The sequence below is a fragment of the Lissotriton helveticus genome, chromosome 4_1 (genome assembly GCF_964261635.1).
Source record: "Lissotriton helveticus chromosome 4_1, aLisHel1.1, whole genome shotgun sequence".
Taxonomy (NCBI): domain Eukaryota; kingdom Metazoa; phylum Chordata; class Amphibia; order Caudata; family Salamandridae; genus Lissotriton; species Lissotriton helveticus.
The window spans coordinates 1,565,276,849-1,565,303,639 of NC_136063.1; the positions used below are offsets into that span (position 1 = coordinate 1,565,276,849).

The 26,791-nt window shown below is 48.6% G+C and overlaps 1 protein-coding gene across 1 annotated transcript in view; it reads right to left on the reverse strand.

Moving 5' to 3' along the window:
* The window catches only part of PKD1L1 (polycystin 1 like 1, transient receptor potential channel interacting), a 1,793,388-nt gene that overhangs the window by 848,876 nt on the left and 917,721 nt on the right, over nt 1–26,791 (reverse strand). The window contains exon 33 of the mRNA XM_078688182.1: nt 5,817–5,873. Coding sequence (XP_078544308.1) covers nt 5,817–5,873 — 57 coding nt within the window. The remainder of the gene's footprint in view (nt 1–5,816; nt 5,874–26,791) is intronic.

Consider the following 26,791-nt stretch of genomic DNA (forward strand, 5'->3'; position numbering starts at 1 on the left):
TAGGCCAGTTTGTACTGTTGATTTCCCGGATATCACCACAATTATTCTCTGCATTAAGCACAAATGCATACAGTCTCCCAAACAATGCAAAACACCTGTACACCATGTCTTTACAAGTTCAAAACTGCCCTGATCTGCAAATATGAACCACTTTATTAGCGATATGATTCACTAATAGGGGGCACTTTTAATTTGGTGCCTGGGCCTATTTTCTTTCTCACTCCGACCCTGCTCATTGGTGAGCTCAATGTGTTTATTTCTAACACATTTTTATGTCAGTCAGGCTTGATTGTTGTACAACTATCTATCTTGATTTGCCTTTATAGGATTTATATAAGTTACAACTCAGCAGCCACACAGACATTCTATATCAAAACAGGAGTGATTTAATCTGTTCTTTTGAAATGTGTTCACTGGGTGCTGGTAACATTTCAATCTCTCTGCTTAGTGCAGAAAGCTCTTTTTGACGTACATCTATCACCTCTTTCATGGACCGGGACGTAGCTTCTCAGGGGTGTTTGGGGTGTTACACCGCCCTAATAATGTATTTTGTGATAAACAGTTGCGTAAAGTTGCTTTCAGTCGGGTATGCTGAGGTGCCTGTTGTATTTTACCAGGAATATTTACACACATAGACAAATACACACACATTCCCTCTCTCTGTTTGAAAAGACTTAAAAAAATGTTGGTTATTTCAGAAAATATTTTGTTTTCTCTCACTTAGTACCCCTACCAATCTGCATTACTTTCCCTTTCTGCTGCCCCTTAATCCCCTCTTGTGCGCCCTGCTTGTTGCATATGTATGTTTACTTACTTACTGATTGGTTTTTATCTCAAAGTCAAATGATGCCTTGATGTTGAAGAATGCTATAATTTCAAAGATGTATAGTGCCTCTGTGTTGCATTGAAACCAGTGGCATGCCTCATCATTGAATGTATATGGAATAGCAGCTATGGCACCACTCATCCAAAGGATCTCAGTGGGGGTTGGAGTGGGACCCTAAAAATTTAAAGGAAGGGGTAGACCTCCCACATTATTTGAAATACTTTGGGACCATAAGTGAAGGGTGCATGGACTTTTGCTTTCAGGCGCCTTCGTCAAGCTCACATTCTATTTTTCTAGGCAGGATCTCCTGATAAATGCCACACACTTTAACAGAATGGTATCATAGAAAAAAAGACAAACACTGTTCGATTTCATGACCGATTTCCTGACAATTCTCCTCACTACTAGAGAGGATTTTGCAAAAAGAGCTGCTATATTGGTGTGGATCAGATATGCAGCGTCTCCTAGTGACAGGAAAATGTAGGAGACTAAAACCGTACCTTTAAGAAAATTAACAGAAACCGCGACTATAAAAAGTTCCCCTCTAATGTTAATTTTACATGAAACAAAACCTAAAAAGACATCAAAGTCACTAAAGGGCTCAGGAAACATTCCTGAATGAAGTGGAAAATAACCTGGTGAGACTGCAGACCATTAGTTGACCCTGCGGTGTCAAGAATTCCTTAAAAGAATATGATTATATATTCTCTTCTTCCTAAAAATAATGCGTATGACCCCTGTTCTAAATTGTTGCATAAATGGAAGGGAAGTGGTAAAATTATATTTGCTCTCAGTCAAAAGTAATTTAGATCTTGATTTATAAAATAAACTGAGCATGTTAAAACAAATACTGAAACAGTTAACTGTTATTGGCATGTTTTCTATAAGAAAAAAAATGTTTGCTTTTGGAAAATGATACAATGTATATTGCTTTGCAAGATCCACCACAATCACTTTTCGATCATCTCCTACCTCATGGGTGCGGCTCACCCATTGCCCCCTCCTTAAACCTCTCTGACTTAGCATCGATCAAGGCTAATAGTATTGTCTATTTTTAGGTCTCGCTGGTGATACAGCGCGAAAGCGCTGTCGCCAGCGAGATCTATTGTGGTCGTCTTGCCTGCCAAGTGGTACAGACTTGTGCACGCGCCGATTGATGTCTGTGGACGCACTTCTAAAATGTCTGTGGACGCGCTTCTAAAGAGTCGCGCTTGCGTAGACGCACTTCCATATACACACACAGCCCCTGCTTTCGCTTGTCTAGCATGCACTAACGGCGCGCGCACACACACACACACAGCCAGCCCCCCCTTCCTTGACCATGAACACAAACACGCACGCAGACACATGCGCACACCACCTCCCCCACTCACCGGGCTCACGCGCACACACACACACTCCCACTGGGTCTGTCGGACTCCTCTCGTCCCGTGGTGGTGGCGGCTGCACGGGTTGGTAGGCTGCGGGGGCAGGCACCGGCAATGTGCCTCGAGCCCCCTCCGCATCTCTCCCCAGACTCCTCACGGCAGCGGTCCAGGCCCAGCAGCAGGCAGGGCTCTCCCTTAGCCCGGGAGCCCCGCTGGGTCACACTCTGGCTCCCTCCTCGTGCTCTGGATACCCTGGAGGGCCCTCACTCCTGCAGGTCGATACTTCAACTAGCTTTTATTTTGCGGACTATACACAAACCGGAAGTGGTCATTGTACACATGCGCCGACCCCAGTCTCAGTCAGTCAGAGGTCCTGCTTGAACACTGTGAGCTCATCTGCAGCTTCTCCAACCAGCCACTTGAAGGCCCTGTTAGAGATCTCTAGCACCGCCCAGCAGACATTTTCCCCTAATTAAATCTGCGTTGAAGCAGGAGCTGGAATAACTCCGCTTTTGGAACTGAAGCTCAGCACTATCCCGGTATGTCTAAACTTGTGACACAACGAAACAGGGTGTGGAAGTGGTGGGAGGGGGTTTTAAGGGGAGAAGGCTGATGAAGGGGTGTGTGTGTCACTGTCTAGAAGGAGCAGCGGCCCCATACTGTAATTGTGCAAAGTGAGAGGTACAAGGTGGTAATGATGCCACGCTTCATGAAGTATCTTTTAAAAACCGAGAAGGACTGGTTGGCTGATTTGGCCAACACATAGGGAGACCGGGAATCTTGGAATTTCTGGATAATCGTGATTTTTCATCTGTTCCTGCACATTCCAGTACATTTAGTGCATGCCCCAGTTTTAGGAGGGTCAACTGGATGCAGATGATGGCACGTGTTCGTGTGTTTTAGTGCAGGATTAGTTAGAAGCCATTATTAGAACGCAATTTAGTTAACAGGGGTCGGTACTGCCAGTGAAAGGTGCACTGAGTTCCTCCCTAATGCCTCATTATGTGCGTTTTCAATGTTAGTAAGCGCTGTTACTTAAGTCATTTTCTGCCGGTTAGTCTATGCAAAGCTATAGTCCTACTTCTATGTTTGTGAAATGTCCCAGTTTTTGGTTTCAAGATCCTGTCACCATTGCCAACAGGGCATCTCGTGGAGCGAGGCAGGTGCCAGCCGAACGTGAGTACCTGCGTCATAAAATACACCTGAAAAGGGGGCACTACATCTTTACTGTGTGTAGAATTACAAACATTGTTTCCCTGGTAATTATGCAGCTATTTTCGTCTGAAAACTGCCCAGTTTCTTCGTGTCATCAGCTCCTTCATATTTTAACTCCTTAGAGCACTCGTGGATAGGTAAACACACATACCATATAATCTGAGATCCAACGAGTTCTTTAAGGGTCACCCAATCAAGCTTTTTCATTTCCTTCCGTGTTACAAATACTAAACTTAGATCGTTTCTCAGCTTTACTCTTTATTTCCTTAGTCCTGCTGCACACTTCCCCACGTGTCGGTAGCCATATTGGTAAAATTGCATCAAGGAAAATTCAAAATGGTTGATAGCAAATGATTCGGCTTAAATAAGGCACCAGCAAAACAAAACATAGCATAGTATAACAAAACATAGCATAGCATAACAAAACACAACAAAACATAGCAGTACAAAACATTATAAGATAACAAAACATAAAATAACAAAACAAAGCATAGCATAACAAAGCATAGCATAACAAAACATAGCAAAACACAACAAAGCATAGCATAACAAAACATAGCATAACATAAAACAAAGCATAACAACACACAACACATAGCACAACAAAACATGGCAAAACAAAACATAGCATAGCAAAAGATATAATAGCATAGCAAAACAGCATAGCATATCGAACACAACTAAACATAGCATAGCAAAACACAACAAAACATAGCACATCATAACAAAACATAGCATATCATAACAAAACATAGCGCAACATAACAAAGCATAGCATAGCATAGCATAGCAAAACATAGCATTGCAAAAAATAGCATAGCATAACAAAACACAGCATAGCATAACAAATCAAAGCATAGGATAACAAAACAAAGCGTAGCATAACAAAACATAGGATAGCATACAGCATCACTCAGCACCACCACAGCATCACTCAGCACCACAACAGCATCACTCAGCGCCACCACAGCATCACTCTGCACCACCACTGCATCACTGAACGCCACAGCATCACTCGTTCGCCATCACAACATCACTCAGCGCCACCACAGCATCAATCTGTGCAATCATTCAACAACAACTGGTTCAAATATGTTCTCTCACTGTTTCAAGCTTTATTACAAATGTAACAAAAAGATGTTAATATTTCACTTCTGTTCTTGGATTTTCGTCACAATAAAATACACTGAACATAATCTTCACAAAAGTTATTTACAAAAGTTTAAGCTATTGCCATTATAAATTACAATAACTTTTAAGTATTAATTATTTAAAAAAATTAAAAGCCATTGTTATTTGTAATATCAATACATGTAAGTCACGTACATACAACACATATTGCATTACAAATGCTATAGGTGTCACAGTTGCGAAAGTTAAATCTATTGGCTTTGTAAATGACTAAGCTATTAATTTCGCTATTTTCAAAAACAAAACATAAATAAAAAATGTGTCATTTACAATACCAATAGCTCAAACTTTCCTAATGCGAGACCTATTGCATTGCAAATGCTTGTTTAAATGTCTACCCTAACAAAGGGTAGTTTCTTCAATTTCACATTCTCTACTTTCTCCAGCCTTAAAAGCATAAAAAAATTATTTAATTGAAGTATTTCTAACTTGAATGACAAAGATTCTCTTCTAACTTGAGGACATTTCTGGTCTCCCGGAAGTCCCTTTCCTCATTGGACTTTTCTGGTCTCCCGGAAGTCCCTTTCCTCATTGCATAGTCAAGTTTCACTCATGATGGCACCTGAATCAGCTCATGCTCAACAGCAACGAAACCATCATCATGATCTATGGGACACCTAGTTTTCTAGCTTCACCATCTAGGGCCCATGCCTGCACATCCCCATCTGAAAAATCTAGGCATCAGTCTATATGACATTCTTTCCTTGATTTCTAAGGTCAACCATGCTGCCATTCTAGCTTCGTCCACCAATTCTCATCCTTGTTTAACAAAGTTATTATTGTCAATGTCTCTAACAACTCGAGAATCAAATTAATTATCACCCATTACTTGTTGTTTCCACTGATCTAAATAAATGGACCGCTGTGAGTAAAAAGCAGCACCACATATTCAGAAATGTAGCAAATCTGACAATACTTTAACTGCAGTCATCTCACTAATTGAGCACACATTAGCAAAGAACCAGTTTGAAATTGTTCTCCAGATTGTAGCCACCACGTTCCTCTGGGTACTCCATTTTCATAAGGCTACAGCTCGAAAGACTGTTTTTACACGATTACACTCTCATTCTTAGACCCAAAAGACCAATGTAATGACAGAGTTCAAAGTACGAATGATCTACATAAACACACTTTCAAGAAACACTAATTCATAGCTTTACTTTTCAGCATCTCCTCAATTGCCCCAATGATATATGCATCGAAATTAATCACTGTACCTGCTTTGTAGTATTCATGAGATCATTTAGCATTAATAATAAATCGGTTATTTCTTCCTAAGAGGGAAAAGGAAAAAAACACAATTTAAAATTTGTTGATTTGATCCCTGCAATATTTTTTTCTATCATTTTGAATACTTTCTTATCCACTTTTGTTCAATCATACACTTGTTCTATTGCCCATTCTCATCATTGTGTCCTGGGTTTGTTTCTGGTCGCAGTCAGTCACATGCGTGGATTCTGGCTACACATTTCAAGGTAAAAGTCAGTCTCTTTGCCTTTTAACACGTCTCGCACTAATTTAATTCAGTTCCTAGTTAATATCTGCGTTTTAATTGAATTGAGGTTTTGTGTAATTTTTGTAATATGATAATGCAGGTGCACTTAAGAAGAGCCAAACAATAAGCAAGGCGAACCCATTATTTCCCCAGGGCTGTTTCACTTGACATTAGATGTGTGGCCATACACACCTCTTTGCCATCGTCATTTCCACTTTGAAAAACTAAGCTTTGAAAAGCTTGGTTGGAATAGAGGTAACTTTTACCTAAAACAATCTCATTATTTCTTAGGCTTATATGAGTTTGTTAACATCTAATGCTCTATCAAGATGTTAAAAACGGAGTGGGGTAGAACAGCAAAATGGCAGGGTGGCATTGTGAACTTCATGATCTATTCATGCAAAATTTATTACACTATCAACCCCAGAAATGAAGAAAAAGGAGTACAACTCTTTATATAGTTTCTGAAAGATCAGTCACCAGAGGTTAAAAATTCAGTAGGTATACCAAAATATGAAATGTATAATGCACAGCCCATTGTCCTCGGTTTTGTTACAATAACTTTTTTCTCTCTTATTCCTTTTACATTATTTTGGATGGTGCTCTATTCTTAATTGTTTGACTTGGCCCTTCTGGCAGGTTCACCCCTAAACTTTTTGCTTTTGATATGTGACTTGGTGTTAGTGATTTTTGGTTTCTGCACACTTTACCACTGTGTCCCTGGGAAAGTGCGTGTGTGTATTGAGGTTGGCCTGCCCTCCCATAGGAATGCATGGAGAATGTATGTGTCCCTGGTAGTTCCTGATGCGTGGGGAGTGCAGGGGCGAGTTTGGTATGTGTGAACTCGTGAGATTGAATGCTGCGTGATGATGTGTGCGGCGTTCATGTGTCTAGTGTGGAAGTGCCACTTCTAGAAGTTGGCCTGTCTGTGCAGTGACTGTCTGGCTTGTGATTGGCTGGAGCTGGCTGGTGTGCCTGGCTCCAGAAGTCAGGATAGGTCTGCCCCGGTAGTGAATGGGGAGATCTGCATGTTGATGGCAGGGAGGGGCTGCACCTGGACCTGAGTAGGGCTGGGCTTTCCCTCCACAATGCTGGCTCCGCCCGCTGTGGTGCGACTGATGACCCTAGCCTGTCCTGTGAATAGGGAGTGGGGCTGAGCAACAGAGTGCTCCAGAACCAGCTGTGTCTGGTTTTTCCCCCACCCTGCACCCTAGAGACAAAGGGATTTTGTGTATAAAATGAGGCTGTGACCTCATGTTCAATGTTCTTGTTTCCTGACTCGAATCTACCAGGGGCGTGCTGCTGCTGGGGCCCAGGAGAAGGCTTGCCTCCCTGGGCCCTGTCCAGCCCCTGGATGCTGGAAGACTTCTTGGGGACCCCTCTGCCTGGTCTGGAATGACTAGGAGATTTTTCCTTGCCCCAGGATCCTTTATTTTTCTTTAGGGACCTTTTTCTTGCCCTCTTCACCTTTGGGGGCTGTGTTCCTGGTACCCTTCTTGCTGGAGGGGTTATTACTGGGGACTTTGGTGCTTTCTGTGCTTCTCTGGGCAGAGCGCTTTCATTTTCCCCGTGGGAAGCGCTACTGCCCTTTTGCGCCCCTCAGAGGTGCCCACCCTACGTCGTGCCTGCTGATTTACGATGTTCCCCATGCGCAGGTGCCCACCCTGCATCTTCGTTTGGAATTGAAACGTCCTGCGGGTGCCTACCCCGCTCATTTAACCTCGGGTGCCCACCCCGATTATGCCCGCACTTTATTGTTATCCGAGAGGGAGCCTACCCCTTGTTGTGTGCCGAGAATCACCGCCGCGGCCCGAGCCGCGTTAAAAGATGGCCGCCACGTTAAAAGATGGCCGCTGCGTCTGCGGCCCACCTGGTTGTGGGCGGGGCCGCCGGACGGAAGTCCCGAGTATGCCCGGAAGCGGTTTCAGAGAGAGGAGGTCGGGAGCCCACCCCGTCTCCTCAAGCCCCCGCGAGAAGAAGGGACATGCTCCCGCGGTCCGGGGATCCTGTGAAGTGGGGAGAGCCCCGGGGCTGCCAGCAGAAAGGAGGCGAAGTGTTTGCGGGGCTCCCGTGTCCTGGAGGGAGCCCCGGCAGAAGAGTCCAGCGGCGGCAACTGCACACAAGGAGAGGAGTCCCCCACGAGCAGCCCGGTGAGTACACAAGGGCTGGGGGGCTCCGTGGGGACTATCGGTGCTGCCAGATCCAGGCACAGCACAATGGGAGGCAGTATTCAAGCGGCCCTGTTTGGCAGGGGGCCGCTCCTCCGTTTTGCTCATTGTTTGTCCTAGAGCTGCGAAGGCTCCAACGATGGCCCATATTTGTTTTAAAAGTCCCTGTGAGGGGCTTGGGGGGCCATGTTTGTTTGAAAGGCCCCCAGAGGGGCCTGTGCTGAGCCCCGTGGCTCCTACCTTTTTATGTTTTGAGAGCCAGATGGCTTCCAGGGGCCCCATGATGCCAGAGCCTAGAGGGCTCCCAAAATGCACCTATGTTTGTTCCAGAGCCCGAGGGCTCCAACCTTTCATGCAGTCTTTGTCCCAGAGTGCCAGGGAGGGCCCCTGTTGCAGTTTGATCCACAGCTGCCCAGCAAGTAGTGGGCAGCTGCACCGTTTAGGTTTTCTTTCTAGGGACATGTACTTTGGACTCAGGAGTGAGTCGCACTCCTTCGCCCCTACTTTCGCCTTCCCCAGCTGCACAGCACTTAGTGCCAGCTGCAGCGTTTAGGCCCCTTGCTATTGTCCCCAGTTGCCCAGCAAGTAGTGGGCAGCTGCTACGTTTAGGTTTCGGCGCAGTGGCGCAACCGGGACTTTGATGTGAGTTATGTGTTAAATGTGATTTACGTGCTATTATGATTCATGTGCTATTGCTTTTTGGGTGTTAGGAAATGTAGTGTGTGTAGTATGTTTTGCGCACCCTGTGTTCTGATACCTCTAGATGTATTTTTATGCCTAGGAGGTTGTTGTTCCTAGTATAGTTATGCTAGTGAGTTCCTGGTTCCCTGCGGGATATTTGCCTAAGATGGTAAGGATTGCGTAGGAGGTACTTACCTTTTTCTAGTGGTTACTGGTTGTGTGCTACATTTGTTATTTGGTGCTACAGTTTTTATATGTGCTATGCGTTATTCCTACAAAGTGCTAATTCTACCAAGTGCTAGTTCTAAAAGTGCTTATTCCTGACAGTGGCCCATGTGGCCCTGTCCCATGTATATAATCCCCTGTAAATTAGGCCCGTGCCTATGGCACAATGTACATCCTTTGGTTATGATTCTGATGTGTTCTGATAATACAAAGGCTATTTTTATAACCTTGTGTGGAGTTCCTTTTGTGAGGGGCCTTGGATGTTGTTGCTGGTGGGTACGTGCGCAAATACTTAACTTACATTGCCTCCGGGATAAGCCTTACTGCTCGTGTCACGTTACCTAGAGGGGGAGCAGGGGTTATCTTTGGCGTGTAACTCCCTTGCCCTGACTAGAGTGGTGGTTTCTGCCTGGTTTTGGCACAAGCCTCAGCCAACCGGAAATCCCATTTCTAACACTAACTAAATCTACCCTGGATGAATAAGTTACTTACCTTATGTAACGCCATTCTGGTGGAGAATCTATTTTACAGCAGATTTGTCACTTTTTGACTATCCCCAGGCTTCAAATTGGATCTGGAAGCTTTTGCATAGCAATTCTCTCTAGCGTTGACAGGTGGCAATGTGCGATGTCATGCCGCTCCGTCTTGTGCAGACATGATTTCGGGACCAGTACATATATGTCACCTGCTCACGCTGGAGTTAGTCCAAAGAAACTAATATGAAACAGTGCACAGAACATTTTGAGATGGAGATTTATTAAGATTGGTCTGAATGAGACCAAGCCACTGAATGGGAGGAGAGACAGCAGGTGATGAATCTGCAGTTAAAGCTTCTATCAGAAAAGGAGTTACGAAAAGAAGTAACTGGTTCTTCTGATGGAGATTTCTAACCGCAGATTCCTCATCTTTTAAATAAATACTGATGCCTGCGCACCGCTTGCCTTAGTCAGAGTATTTCTGTCTTGGCTCCTTAGCCCACCTCTTACTTCCACTACTCACGTTCTTAGGGAACTCTCTCTACCAACTGAATCTGATATTCTAGCTGTCTTGAAATCTATGAAGTCTGGGTCACCCACCGCCCCCTGTCCCACCCGTGTTTTAGGAGGGGTGGCAGAGGTGGTCTGCTCTGAGGTCTCTGAGATTATTAGTCTCTCCTTTCGGACTGCAACAGTTCCCGACTGTTGGAAGCAGGCTAAACTTCCGCCGCTTCTTAAAAAATCAGGATTGGATCCCTCAGTTCCAGCTAATTATCGGCCCATCTCCCTGCTGCCAGTGTTGGCCAAAGTGAGTGAGAAGATTGCATTTCGCCAGCTGGATGCTTTTGTTGAAGCTTCCCATGCTCTTCACCCTGTACAATCTGGGTTTCGTGCTGCTTACAGCACTGAAGCAGCTCTGGTTGAAATGTCTGAAGTCATTAGGGAGTGCCTGGACGCTGGCGGCAGAGCAGCTCTAATATTGTTGGACCTCTCTGCCACTTTCGACACGGTACCCCATCAGCTTCTTCTCACTCGGCTGTCATCCATTGGCATCACTGGTTCTGCATTGGATTGGTTGACTTCGTTTCTGGACAACTGGACTCAGCAGGTGTGGCTGCCTCCCTATTCATCCTCGGCCAAGCTACTTTCCACCGGGGTGCCACAGGGGTCTACTTCTAAGTCCATTGCTGTTTAATATCTACTTGACCCCCCTGATTTTTTGGGCCGAAGAATTGGGTGCAAAAATAATAGCCTATGCAGACGACACTCAGCTGCTGTTCACTTGGCCGGGTACGGATCTGGACACTTCATCTGTCCAGACCTGCCTTTCTTCAGTCTTCAACTGGCTTGCACTTCCCCAGTTGAAGTGCAATGAAGATAAATCGGAAATTCTTCTCTACGGACAGTTCCCTTCCAAATTCAGAGAATCTCTGTGGCCCCCCGATGTTCCACATCCTAACTCTGTGGGCAAACCGGCAAAAAATCTGGGGGTTTGGTTCGGGGAAAAAACTAACCAGCAGCTGCTTTGGTACCCTTAAAGCTCTCCGCAGATGTGTTCCCCTGCTTACGAGGAAGGCCAAAGAAACAGTGGCGAGGGCCCTTACTCTTTCCCGCCTAGACTACACCAATGCCTTGTTCATTGGCATTCCGGCCTACCTGACCAACCACCTTCAGATCATACAGACCTGTGGTGTCAGTTTGGAAGGCAAACCAGGGCTGGCACAATACATGCGGCAGCCCCTGGTAGGCCTAGGGGGCACCTATGCCCTCGGGTATCTATGGTACACTATACACGGACTCACAAGGGTGACCCAGTAACCAATCTGGTATGTCCTTAAGGTACATGGTATCAATTTAGAGAGAGAACAGCTGGCTGTGGGCCTAATTAGCAGGTCCACAGCCACACTAAAGTCGAAAAACCAGAGAATCACAGCAAAAAGTGAGGGTAACTATAGGAAGCAGACCCTACTCTCCTACAACATCGGTAACAGCCACTGGTGGAGGAGGCGGCGGCAGAGGTCGAGGTGCCCAACAGACCCGTGAGCAGCCTCGTAAGGCTGACGGAAAAGGCAAGCAGGACGAGACACCGAGTTCAAGGCCCCAGTTTCAAAAGAAGAAAGTGGCTGCGGTAACAGCGAGATATGCAACAGATAGTGAGAACGCAGCTTCAGAATCTGACATTGGCGCTGAAATGTCCCCTATACTGACCCCTGTAACGACCCTTCGGGTAATCCCAGAAATAACTTTTGAGGGCCTGACCACACTTATCCATCAAGTAAAGACTGGCTCCCCCACTGACTTGCTACCTGCCAAATTCATTTCCCCTCTTATTGACATAGTAGGACCTCCCATCCAGAAATTACTTAATCTCTCCTATACTGAGGGCTTGCTCCCATCAGCCTGGAAGGAAGCGGTGGTGAATCCCATACGCAAAAATTCCACCTTGCCCTGGTCTGAACTCTCCAACCTCCGTCCGATTTCTCTCCTTACTTACATCAGCAAACTGGCAGAGAAGCATGTAAACACCATTCTTTCCAGCTTTATCGAAGCGACAGGGGGCCTGGACCAATCACAATCTGGGTTCAGGCCCAACCACAGCACTGAATCAGCCCTTCTTTCTGTGACTGATCAGATCAAAATGTCACAGGATAGAGGTGGCTCCATGATTCTAGTGCTGTTGGACCTGTCTGCAGCCTTCGATACCGTGGATCATAACATCCTTCTCAGCCGTTTGCAAGGAGTAGGAATCGGAGGCTCAGCACTATCATGGTTGGAGAGTTTCCTTTCCGGGAGGTCACAATCTGTCAGCCTGGGCCCCTTTCGTTCCACCTCTAGGGGGCTCACGAAGGGGGTGCCACAGGGCTCGTGTCTTAGCCCTACATTGTTCAATGTATACGTGGCCCCCCTCGCTGAGATTGTGCGGAAGTATGGGTTCACACCGATCTCCTACACTGACGACACCCAGCTCCTCTACCCTTTTAATTCCCTTGACTCTAGAGTCAAGGAGAATTTTGCTGAGGGTATGAGGGCGGTGTCACATTGGATGGCGACGAACTGCCTCCAATGCAATGTCACAAAAACTGAGGTCATGCTCTTTGGTAAAGCAAGCATTCTTTGGTCCCCTGACTGGTGGCCAATAGATCTTGGCCCTGCACCCACATCCAAACATCATGTAAAGAATCTTGGGGTGAAGTTGGACCAAAAGCTAACCCTGAAGGAGCACACCAACCACATTGCAGGATTGTGCTTTTATACTATTGGTCTACTTAGACGTGTCTTCCCGTATCTCCCTGCCACCTACAGAAAGACACTTGTGCAGGCTCTAGTGACCAGTCGTCTGGACTATTGCAACGGCCTGCTGACACTAGCAAATGCTGATGCAGTAGGTCGCTTGCAGGTGGTCCAGAACACGGCAGCAAGACTGGTCATGGGCGCACCAGCTAGAACCCCCTCTAAACCCTTGCTGAAGGAACTACATTGGCTCCCTATACGACAGCGCATTGATTTTAAGATCTGCTGCACGGTTCATAGGTGCATTTATGGTGTAGGTCCTAAATACCTGTCTCAATCTCTGGTGCTATATCAGCCGAGCAGGTCCCTTCGCTCAAGCAACCAAGCCCTTTTAAAACCTCCGGCCACAAAGAAATCCAGACAAGGAGACCGTGCCTTTTCATCGGTTGGACCTGCCTTATGGAACAATTTGCCACCTGATGTTAGATCAACTATTAACTACCTATCTTTCAGGAAAACATTAAAAACCCTTCTTTATCAAGAAGCATTCCTGTCCACTTAATTCCCCTAGATGCACTGACTGAGAACTCTATAGTTGGCCCAGCGCGGAGATACCCTTACGGGATTGATTCCAGCGCTATAAAAGAAATTAAAATAAATAAATAAATAAATAAATAAGCTGCTGGACAGCGCGGCGGAGATTACCATCATTCGAGAGGCGCTGCGTCCACTACTGAGGGTGACAGCGGCTGACACCTATCTTGTGGTAGAGACAGCCAACACTAGAGTGGCTCCCCCCGACAGACTTTATGAAATAGTCCTATTAATTGAGGGTGACGTAGAACGTACCATCAAAGGGGTCTTTTGGGAAAATCTGATGACTACATATGATATTTTGTTGGCGAAGGTCCATTGGCCCCCACCCTTTGTCTTAGCTGCTCCGCAAGGGGAGGAGGTAATCCTTCCCGCTTTTGCGCACACGGTGCTGAAGGAGCAGGCTCTGCAATTTGCAGAAGATTGGGCTAAGGCACTTGCGACGGCGTTGTACCGTACGCACTGTGGATGGGACAAATTTTCTCCTCGACATGGGATTCCTTTGTGGTCGATGCCACAGCCTCAACCCCAATACCACATGCGATGAGAAGCAAAAGCCTCTGTTGCAGAAACCCTTCAACAATTAGTATATCAAGGTGTGATTGAAACGTCTGTGTCTCCGATGAATAACCCATTTTTTACTGTGACCAAGCTAGATGGCTCGTACCGTTTGGTATTGGATTACCGCCACTTAAACTCTCATTGTCGTACGTGCGCGGTGCAGAATACGCACAGTTCTGCTCTTGTGAATAGTCTCGTGCGTAAAAGGTTTAAAACCACTCTTGACATATCCAATGTTTTTTTTGCCCACAATCTGTCCCCTCTTAGTAGTCAATGGACAGCTTTTACAAGTGGTGGCAAACAGCGCCAATTCCTTTGTTTGGCTATGGGCTACAAGAATAGTCGAGGCGTATTTTCCGCCCGCATTGTCTCTCTCCTGGAGAGGCTCAATGCAAATGCATGTTCGTATGTGGTTGACATTTATCTCACAAACGACGAGTTATGGCCGCATCTGTGCCGTGTTGACCGCATAATTTGCAGTTTTGGGGACATAGGCTATAAGTTTAACTTTGCGAAATCGCACATTGCAGAGTACACAGTGTTGTTCCTGGGTTACGAGCTCAACAATGAAGGTCGAGGTTTAGCTCCTCACTTCTTGGAGAAATGCACACTTTTGCGAGCTCCCACAATGCTGAAAAAGCTACAATCTCTACTGGGCTTTTTAAATTTCGGTCGTACCTACATTCAGGAATATTCCCAGCGTATCAAGCAGCTTTATGCGTTGATACAACCTACTTTTTCCAAATTGTGCTGGCTGGCTGCCAGAACATTCAGCCATCTTGCAATCTTTGCAGGCTGATCCTTTTTTTTGTAAATCTTTTTATTATTTTAAAACACATACAAAACAAAGCAAAGGGGCCGGTACAAATAAAAGTCAGTCCACGTTCCAAGTTAAGACAAGATTGGACAATTATGCAGCAATTAACAAGGCACAGAGACCCCAGTCAACTTTAGTGCTACCATGCCCAGTTCAGCAATTAACCCACGGTCGTGTCTGGATACAGGTTCATAATTTCTAACTAACGCCCCTTTGTCAAACCTGCACATTTACCATCAAATCCCATTCCCCCACCCCTGCCTCTGGCGCTGTTGTGTAGAGAATAAGTGTTGCGAAGGTACTATTAATGTGTGTCACATATTAATGGGTCATCATACGCTCTATATTAGGATTCCCTGTAACCTCCTATGCTTCGGGGGCCTCCCACTGCGCTAGTTCCACCCAGTCCGGGTAGAGCCACTCATGTCTGCCGCTCCCCCTCCGAGGACACCGAGCTCGTATCCTCCTTCCTGTCCAGTATCCGGAGTTCCGCCACCAGGGCATCCCATGCTCGTGCCGCTTCCAGCGCTTTATCATTGTGGGACCTATGCGCCTGCTGCATTCTTATGGAGCTCTAACTTCCCGCCCACTGGATCAATGCTGCCTTCCACCTAACATAGCTAGGGCCAACCTCTGCCTTCCAATGTGACGTTATTTCCCTCTTAGCTAAAATGAGGCCTAAATCCATAAACTTACTGGTTATCTTATTTTTACTAGTATGCGGGAACCAGTGTAGCAGGCACGTCCCCTTGTCCGTATCAATCTGTCGCTCAGTCACCCCACAGAGCAATCCTGTCACCTCCTCCCAGAACATGCCTTGCCGAGAGCAATCCCAAAACATATGGCTAAGACCCGCTTCCCCAGTGCGATATCGGGGGCATGTCGCTGTGTCAATTCAGAAATATTGGTTAATTTTAGCAGGCGTGAGGTATGCCCTGTGTAACACAAAGAAATGAATCAGCTGGAACCTAGCATTCCTAGTACCCTTCCACGCCCTTCGAACGATCTGCGACCAGGCCGTCTCCGGGATGTCCCTCTCCAGGTCCGCCGCCCATTGCTCCCGCAACCTCTGTAGCGGGGTAAGCCCATCCCCTAACATTCATTTGTATAGGCAGGTAATCGCCATATGCGTGCCCGCTGCCATCACCACATATTGACAGGCTCCGCTCAATGGGGGTTCAGACAAGCCAGCACCCCAATGTTTTTGCAGAGCTGCACTCAAGGCCGCATGCATCAAGAAGTGGCCCGCGGAAGGCCAAAAGATTCTTTCAACGCACTGTAGGGCAACAGTGCACCATCTGCGTACAGGTCGCCCACCATCTGCAGGCCCAGTTCCTCCCACTCCGCCAGACCCGACCAATCGCCCCCATGCGGCAGCGCTGTGCACATGCCTAGCGGTATCTCGGGTGTATAAGGCCTCAGCACTCCAATTCTTCTGTGGAACCGCTTCCAACAGTATCGGAGGGTATTCTCCGCCATCGATAAATCAGCGATCCTCAGTCTCTGCTGCATTACCACAAACGATAACATGTTGCGGTACATCCGGCGCAGTCTCCCTCTCCGGGCCTCTGAACTCTAGCGCAACCGCCTGAGTGAGGACCTGGAACTGCGCAGCTAGATAGTACAATTCAAAGTCGGGATTAGCTAAGCCTCCCTCCTCCCTCGGCCTCATCAGCGTTTCCAATGCTACTCTACGCTGGTATTCGTATTGGCAAGGTCCAAAAAAAATACAAAAGGCACGGGAGCGCCACCATCTTCAGGAGCGCGACCCACCGACAACGGCAGAGTCCCCCAGAATCGCATGCTGCCTCTTAAACCCCTCATCGCTCTCTCGATATTACCCTCAAATAGATCCTCCTGTGTATGATACGCCTGCGTTCCTAAATAAGGGAGGCATCACGGTTTCCACTCTAGGCCTGGCGGCCTCACCGGCGGGGCACATGCACTTGATACTGGAAAAATACAGGTCTTGGCCCAGTTAACCCGCAGGCACGAAATGTCTCCAAAACGGCCGAGGAGGCTGCGCGCCTCACTAAGGGCGTCCCCGGCATCGCCCAGGAACATTATGAGATCATCTGCGTCGAGAGAGATATAGTGTTCGCTGCCTCTGAGCTGCAGGCCTCGGTATGCTCCACCCATCCTCGCGCATGCCGCCAGGGGCTCTATCGCAAGTGCGAAGAACAATGGCGATAGCGGACAACCCTGCCTAGTGCCTCGCCTCACAGGGTAGGAGGAAGAAACGGCCCTCCCCACCCGAAATCTAGCAGTCGCCAACGAGTATAGGATTTTAGTCCACTGAACATAACCAGCCCCAAGCCCGAATGCCGTCATAACAGAGAACAGGTAGGGCCACTCCAGGCTATCAAATGCCTTAGCAATATCAATCAAGAGCACCACCGACTGTCCCTGCCCTCCACGCCCTGCATACAATACCCCCATCAGCCTACGGACACTACTGGCAGTATTGCGCGTCGGGATAAAACCAGCCTGGTCCGCATGCACCTGCTTCGTCATCAGTGGGAGGAGCCTAGAAGCAAGCACTCGCCTCAGTATTTTATAATCTGTGGTAAGCATGGAGAGAGGCCTATATGCTGCAGGGTCAGTCGGCGGCTTCCCAGGTTTAAGAAGCGATATAATGATGGCCTCCCTAGTAGACTCCGGTACATCTCCAGTAATCTCGAAGCCAGTATGTCGATGTAGGTCAAGTAGAATTCGATAGGTAGGCCGTCGCTCCCAGGGGTTTTATTGCGCGCCAATTGCTTAATGGCACACCGGATCTCAGCCAGCGTAATATCTTGCCCAATTTCGTCTGCCTCGGGCTCCTCTATCGCAGGCAAATCTAAGCCCTCTAGAAACGCCTGCGTCTCCGCGTCACCAGTCTGTAAGTGGCTGGTGTAAAGGTCTGCATAAAAGGAGCGGAACAACTCATTGATACGACTTTGTTCGTACTCCAGTCGTCCAGCAGGGGACGCCAGTGCCAAAATAGGCACACATCTAGGGGCAGGGTCCGCAAGCCGAGCCAATAAAGTGCCCACCTTGTCCCGTTCCGCGTGTGCGCGAACCAGAAAGGCTTTGTGGTCAAAGCACCGGAGACGCTCCACCCCTCCCACTACTACCTTCTTCCGAGCCAGCACTTCCTCACATGTCCCAGAGCCATCCGAATGAGCCCTCTCAGCCTCGCGCAGGGCCACCTCAGCCTTCTCGATTTCCTGCAGGAGCAGTCTCCTAACCCCCACCCACTTGGCGATATAGGTCCCGCGGACAACCACTTTAAAGGCATCCCACTCTAGGGCCACCATTGAAGCAGTGCCCGTATTTCCCGCAAAATAATGCTCTACCCCTCTGCTCAACTCCGCGCGGAAAACCGGATCCTCCAACATCTCCGGGCGCAGCCTCCATTGAGGGATCCTAGGGCGTTCCGCCATCCAACAGAAGTTCACCAACAGCGGATTATGGTCCGATACGGTGCGCGTGAGGTATTCGCTGCTAAGCGCTAGAGGGGCCAGACCAGAGCCGAACATGGAGAGCGTTGAAGGCCGAATAATAGGAGTAATCCCTGTCCGTCGGATGCTGCACCCGCCAAACGTCAATGAGTCCCCAATTGTCCTGCCAGTGAGTGCGGACTCCAGCCAGTTTATCAATCGGGCCGCAGACAATGGAGGATGGGATCTATCCATATGTACATCAGCTACCGGAGTTGAAGTCACCCCCCAACAAGATCGGCCCCGTGAAATAGTCGGCAAGGACAGAGGACAATGTCTCTAGGAAGGACGCTTGTTCAACATTCGGGGCATAGACACTACAAAGGGTCACCTCGCAGCCATATAAACGACCCCTCACCGCCACATAACGGCCACCCGGATCTACCAGATCTATAATTTGAAATGGGACCCACGCCCGAACCCTGATCAGCGCACCCCGCGCAAATGCCGAATAAGTAGTGTAGTAAAGCTGCCCATGCCACCTACGCTGCAGGGCCTGCCCCTCGGATTTAGTAAGGTGCGTCTCCTGTAGGAAGGCCACCTGTACCCCCCTACAGACCAAATATGAGTGTATCCTATATCTGCGCTGCATGGAGGGCAATCCCCGAACATTCCAGGTTATACATTTCACGTCAGGAGTCCGACCCATAGTAACAATGCAAAAAAAAAACCCTCTTGAGCAGCCCACCTCCCCTCGCTGCCAAGGAGTATCATCAATGTACAAACATGCAACACTTACGAATATCAATACGACCAATAGGCACATCAGCAGGCAAAGTCCCCCAAACAAACCAATCCCAACCCCCAACCAGCCCACATCCCCCATTGAGCCTCCCACCCCCCCAAGAACAGGCAACAACATAGTGAATCCCATCCAAACTGCCCCAACTGCCCTCCTCATGCTAAATTAAGGCTAACGAACCATTACCATCCGGTGGGGCTTGGATAGGGCCTAGGTCACAATCGGCTATGAATCAAGAGACACCATCTAAGGCCTCCCCCCGAATCCCCCGAAACATCCTGCCTCCCAGAACCTCCCGGATCTCGTCACCATTCCCCGCCCCAGTTTCGCGCACAGTACAGGCACTCACAGTACAGGCACAGTACAGGCACTCAAAACCCCCACTATAAAACATCCCCGCTATCTCCTTGCAACCAATGCTAACACTGCAACATAATCACTGAAAACCGCATTCCCATTTTCCTGACCCTCCTACAGCTACTCATCCAGAAATCCATCAGCTGTCCCAGGGGTGACCGATGGCAAACTCTGGTCTTCTGATCCTGAGAATCCCCCCTCCGATTGTTCCTTTCCACTCCCATGTTCAGACGCTTCCGACGCAGTCCGTAACAGTTCCCCAGAGATCGCCACCACCGCGTCCAGGGCTCCCTTGTGTTCCATGGCAGTTTGCGAGGTCGACGGTTTCCGCAAACCGCGCCTGCGGCGCCACAGGCGTTACGAGGCCTCAGGGTAGTTACGCGCTATATAAGTTTAATTTTCATTCATTTCATTTCATCTGCGAGGCTGAGAGTCCCTGACCAGCTCACGTACCTCCGCCTCTTGGCCATCCTTTCCTGCTTTATATGACTCCAACCATTCCCAGGCCTCCTACGGCGTGTCATGAAAGTGGGTCTTACCGTCCAATACTTTGCGTAGCTTGGCTGGGAAAAATAGGGAATATTGAATCCCTTCCGCCCGTAGTTCTTTCTTCACAGCTTGGAAGGACATACAACGTCTCTGCGTATCAAACGAGTACTCCGGAAAGGGAGTGACGTTGCTTTTATCGATCTGGAAGGGGCCATCACTGCGGGCTTTCCGGAGAAGCAGGTCGCGATCCCGAAAGTGCAGCAATCGCGCCACCACCGGCCTCGGGGGCGGCCCTGCACCGGTGGTCTAGCCGGGACCCGATGCGCCCGCTCCAGGGTGTAGAAATTCGAAAGTCCCTCTGGGACCACGACAGTCCGGAGCCAATTCTCTAAGTATGCCACCATGTCCGACCCCTCGATTTTCTCAGGAAGGCCCACCACGGGGATGTTATTGCGTCTGTTCCTGCCTTCTGCTTCCTCAGCTTGCCGCTCCAAGACTGTGATACGGTCCAAGACCCCTTCCAGTGATGCAGATAGTGCCGTCAGCGCAGGGCCTAACTCTTGAAGTGTAGTTTCAGTCTGTTTTACCCGGTCTGCCAGTTTCGAGTGGTCGGCATGCAATAGGCCTAATCCTGTCACAACTTACGCAATGTCCTGCTGGAGAGCAGTGCAAGTGTCCGTATTGGCCACCAAGATTTTATCTAATTGCTGTTGAATACCTGTGTTCTGCGGCAATTCCTGCTCAGTATTATCTTCCTGAGGTGGGGATTCAGCGTCCAACGGTGTCGGGTCCCCCTCTTTCCAACTTCAGGGCTTACCCATGGCCGCAACTGGCGATGCACTCCAATCCCAATTCCGTGCTCCTGCGCACTCACCCTCACCGGGCAGTCCTGCTAGGTTGCTCCTCCCGTGCGTCTTAGTCATCCATCCCGGCCCCCTGGGGCACCAGCCCGCTCCGCAACAGCCCCACCACTTGCGTCTCCACTGGTGGTGCGGGCTCCGCAGCTCCACCACCGCTAGGCCCTCACTCAGTGGGCTGGTCCGGGTGCGTCCCCAACCTCTCCGTGGTGCAGACTGCAGCAACCCGCCTTCATCAGGTGACCACTCTTCCTTCAGCGAGTCCCCACGCCTCTATTCGGGACCATCCCAGGCCCTGCCCCCCACGCACCTCACTGCAGCAGGCGCTCAATCCGCACACCACCTCACAGGGCAAACCAGTGCCATCACTGACCTGTCTCTCCCCCAATCCGCAGTGTTCCCACGCAGCTCCGATATTACGTGGGATGCCCACCAGCCTCTCGAGGGTCCGTCTCCCTCCAACCTGCACAGCTGCAGCTCTGTTACTTTGGGGCAGGGGAAGGGCTCCCGCCTAGGCGCTCGCCCGCCGCTCAGCTCGCTTTGCCCACCTAGATGGCCAAACCCTACCAGCTATGTCTCCTCAGTCGTGAGCTGCGCATTAGGGGCAGGGGCCGGCACTGGGAAGCCTCCGATGCGCTTCGCTGCACTCGCCGGGGGTGCCACATCCCCATATGCAGGGCCCGCTGTAAGGAGGGCCGATCAGTGTAAGCCACAGCGATCGGGCTCTATTCTTTCATGCATCCGCCTGCCTCCTCCGTTACCGGCGCACCCTTAGCTCGTGGGCCACCGCGCCAGCCACCACAGGTCCTGCCGGTGTCTTCTGCCGCGCCGGGGTTCCCAACATACTCTTCGCTGGGGTCGCGCTCCAGAAGTGTGAACGATGCACAGCAGCTCACGGCCATCAAGCAGCGACACTCCTCGGGGCCCACCTTCTTCTCCAGAGGCCGGAGGAGCCACACACGCACCTCGGGGTGAAGGTGCTCCTATCCTCTCAATCAAGGCTCCGCTCCAGCTCGCAGTGTCACCGCCTCGTTTCCCCCGTCGTTTAAGGGTGCCAGCGCTCCCCAGGCAGCCGAGATCTAAGCCGCAGGTCCGCGCTCCCAATCTACGGCGTCACTGCCAGTCCCAGCCGAAACCGAAACTTGGGTACAGCGCCATTTTGATCCTGACGGCGGCTGGCTCCCCCGTTCCGTCTAGCAGCCAGTGCGGCCCCTTCTCGATCCTCACCAAGCAAATCTCGGTGCCCCTCTGCACTAGGCCGCCTAATACTCTTGTAGATACGTTTGGGGTTCCGGAGGCCTCTATTTACAGGATAAACTCGGGGGTTCAGGTGCGGAGCTCAGCGCTCACACAGCCTTCCCCATCGGCACCTAAGACACGCCCCTCCTTGCAGGCTGATCTTTTTGAATCTAAATTCTTGTTGACTCGTGATAACCACACCAACCTGGTAATAAGAATTGTGCCAGGGGCGGTGGGTTTCACGTACCTCACTTTTAATGAGGGTAACACAGTCCCTATCGCTTACGAGTCACACTTGTACACTTCGGCTGAGTTGCAGTTTTACACTGTGGAAAAGGTTTTGACAGCAGTGCAAATGGCGATTCTTAAGGAACATGCACTGTCGCAGGGAATACGCATTTTTGTTGTTACTCTGTATCCTGCCTTAGAGGCAGTGACGAAATCCAGTGTACCGAATTCGAAAGCTTTTCACCCACAGTGGATACAGTGGGCTACATCCTTGACATCCCCGGATGTCACTTTATTTTTGATTCCTCCCTCCATCTTAAGAGTACTTGCAGTATGAATTTGTTCATCCTGCTCCTCTGACTATGCGCCCACCTGAGGATTTCCACTGTATCATATACACTGATGGTAGTGCACAAGCAGCTACGGTTTCAAAACACGTGTATTCTTCGGCCTGCGCAATTGTGGTTGGTACTATGGTGGATGGTGAATTCAAGTCCGATGTTGTGCATACACAGACATTAGGGGACTGTACCGCCCAGTTGGCAGAACTTCGTGCTCTGATGCTTGCATTGGAGTACGCCAATCCCAGTGTGACTACTCTTATTGTAAGTGACTCTTACTACTGTGTACATTCTTACAATGACAATCTGCCCTTTTGGACTCAGAATGATTATCGTGACTCCAAGGGTCGCACAATAAAACAAAAAGATCTGGGTTCGAATGGCTGAGCTCAAACAACGACTCCCACTCATTTTTGTAATTCATACTCTGGGTCATCAGCGCGTTGGGGTTCACGCTGTTGGCAACTGTCTCGCGGACTAGGCTGCGAAGACAGCAGTAGCAACATTTACAGTGGCAGTGGTTACACGTTCCAAAAGCAAGATTGATGATGACATCTAAGCAGCTATTGCCGCAACTAAGAAGGGAGGTAATTATCCTAATGGTTTCCCTTTGAAGTACTCAAGTCCTGATAAATTCCTTATGTAAGAATTTAGGACGTTGGTGACAGGTTGATTCCCAACGCGGACCGAAGACAGGCTTTGATTACAGCAGCCCACGCCGGGATGTCTTCGGAGCATGCCGGCGTGCCAGCTACTGTATCTCTTCTCCAGCAACGATATTGGTGGCGGGGTTTGTACAAACAAACACATTATTTTGTTTTTCAATGTGGCATTTTTCAGCAAATTAAACCTTCCACTACTGCACACCCGCCCCAAACTCAGTTGTACATATCTAATAAACCACTTATGTGTGTTTATTTAGATCACTGCGGTCCCCCCTCCTCTGATACTGCGTACAAGTACATCTTAGAAGCAGTTGACTCTTGCACGCGTTTTGTCTGGGTGTGGCCTCAAAGGAGCGCTGATTCTAGAACTGTCGTAAGGGATTTGCGTGTCTTTGTGGGAATTTTTGCGTGTGGTACCTTCCATAAAGACCAGGGTCCAGCGTTTACCTCAAAGGCGTACAAGGATGCCCTGGCTTCATTGGGGTCCAGGTCAAATTTTCGTCTCCATAGCGGCCTGAGGGAAATAGTGTTGTGGAGCGAATGATCCGTGACTTAAAGCAATCCTTGAGAGCGAAAGTTTTAGGTGATGGCAGAGACTGGCTAACCCATCTCAATAGCTTTCAATGTGCACTAAATAATCTCCCTAGAAGGTCTCCGGGTGGGCGGACCCCATACGAAATGCTCTTCGGCATCAAGATGTTTGTTCCGGACCTTGATGGTCTAGATATGGCGGCGGGAGCCACATCCTTTGACGTAGATGAACATTCTAAAGTTTTGCAGAACCTACAAAAGACCAGAGACAGTCTTACAAAGGAACACTTGCCCTCCACGTCTGAAGCTGCGTTGCAGATTCCGGTAGTTGTCTGGCTACCCCAAGTTGGAGAACTGGTACGAGGGAAAATCGACAACAAGAAAGAATTGGGTCCTTCCTATCGAGCTCCAGTTGCTGTGCTTGGTGTGCAGGGTACAAGAACAGTCATCTTACCTCCTCTTCCAGGACGAAAGGGGAACAGGTACATTTCAATTGACAATGTCAAACCACACAGGGTGGCTAGTTCTCTATAGTATCACGCCTGCGGTTTCGTGTCCAGCAATGGTGCGAGACACTGTTTTGGCCCTGGATCCTGTCGTCGGGCCTGATGTTGCCGTTGAAATGAGTCCACTTACGAATCCTTTATTGAATTAACCTGCTGGTGATCCTCTTAGAGACACTGAATATACTTACCCCACTGACTTGTTTATGCCTGATTTGGAGACCCGTGTGGCTAATCAATCCCGTTTTTCATTTGACACTGGCTCTTCCACATCTACGTCCCCTTCAAAAGTTTTGATTTTTGCTACCTGGTTTAAAAAAGATTTTTGCTTGCCCCTTGGACTTACATTTGGCTTGTACTTCTTGCAATTTTTTTATTCATGTCCATAGGATTTGTGGTGTATTTTTTCCGTTTTATCAATGGACACTATGTTGAAGAAAGGACTTCAATTTGAGTGATTGATGGGGAGACCCTGCTGAAGGCACCTTCTTTTTCACTTTCCCAGGGACGCTGTTGCTGCCATCCGGCAAAGCCCTGGTGGGACGGGAGTCACAGGGTTTGCTCGCGCTAGCGCTGCTAGCTGCCCAGCTTTCCACCTGCTCATCAAGAGACTACCTGTCCCAATACTCCCAGCAGTCGCCACAGGTTGCCACAGGTGCGCTAACGAGGAGGAGGCGCTATTCCATCAATCGCGCTTAAAGCGCTGCCTCTCACCTGCGGCGCGGGAGACCTTGCTGAAGGCACCTTCTTTTTCACTTTCCCGGGGACGCTGTTGCTGCCATCCGACAAAGCCCTGGTGGGACGGGAGTCCCAGGGTTTGCTCGCGCTAGCGCTGTTAGCTGCCTAGCTTTCCATCTGCTCATCAAGAGACTACCTGCCCCAATACTCCCAGCGGTCGCCACAGGTTGCCACAGGTGCGCTAACGAGGGAGAGGCCTATTCCATCAATCGCGCTCAAAGCGCTGCCTTTCCCCACGTGGCGCGGGACGCGCGCGGGCAGTGACCGGGTGAAGCCCGGGCCAAGGGCGGGCCCGTCCTTGCCCGTCAGTGACCAGAAGAGGCTGGGCTGGGCCACTTCCCTTGGTTGTGACTTTGGACTTGGACATTGTAAGCTGTTCATATTTAGGCCTGTAACTTTTTCTTAGTGGTTGGCCTTGTTTAGGCTGCTGTTTTATAATTACAAAATTTGCTTATAAGTGCAAATGCAGAAAATTAGTGTATTGTATCAATTGATTGTACTTTGTCACAATAGTGTAGAACTTGCTTGGTCTACTAAAAAAATGTATTACTTGTTTGCCTAAAGTTATTAATCATTATGGCCAGAAGGAAAACCACTAAAGCTTTAATTGAAAAGCCATGTGCTAAAATAGACTCCTATTTAGTGCGGGCAGTAGGTGATCTAACAGAGGAAATTGATCGTACTGAAAGGCGCCTATCAATGGGGCCCAGTTTTGTGGGGGAGGAACAATGTGGGCTAGAAGGAGCAATTATTGATGAGGAAAGGCAGAGAAAATCTCTAACAAAATCATTTATAACAGTGGAGGTACCTTTAGGGAGCGCTACTACTTTATCTGACAACATAATAGCTGCTAATCCTGAGCATTCCCGTTTATCGGTGTCACCCACCCTGTCGTTACAATATAGCCCACCCCCTTCCACGAGAAAGAAAGGTGGTAGGAAGAAAGCCGTAGTGTCGGGATTTACAAAGGCTAAGAAAGACAAGAAGGACCCCGTTAAAGGGGTTGCTAGTCGAATCCATACTAGGATGGCTGCGCTAGAACCTCCACAACTTACCATTACAATGGAAGCCATTACAGATAAATTAATGGAGCTGGTCAGACCACTTTATGACAAAGTAGACAATGTAATGAAGGAGGTACATAAGATCCGGGGTTCCCTTGACAAAAACAACAAAAGGTTACAGTACGATCGCATTGGGACAAATTTGACTAGTGGAGGGTTACACTTAGCAGATATGAACCCCAGTATCCTGACCATAGATAAAGCATGTAATATAGTGGGGGAGGTTCTATTTTGACCAAGACCGGGATGGCAGAAACACTAACTGTCCCCCCAATCCTGCCCCTTGTGCAACCTATCCCAGATTCTAATCCCGGGTTAGAATACCCTCCAAGGTCTGTCGTAGCAGAAGGAGGACGACCTATTAAAGGCCCAATTAATATGGAAAATCCCGGTAGTAAAATGCACACTACTGATAGATTACCCCCATCTATAAATTTGTCACCGAAGTGTGGGGCTTATGTTGCCATTCTGGTTAATGTCCCTAAATTGTGAACCGGCCAGGTAGGAAAACATAAAACACTTAAAAATAAGACTGTTCACTGGCTGACTAATAATTGTGGGTTTCCAATGGAGGGAACAAATTAGATTGTATCAACTCGTAGAGTGGGATGGATTGGTCCCCTCAAAAAATGTTTTGAAGGTGATTGCATTGTTATCAATTTTCGTTCTCCTTTGTGGGCGCGTAATACTCTATGTAATGCACCGCCC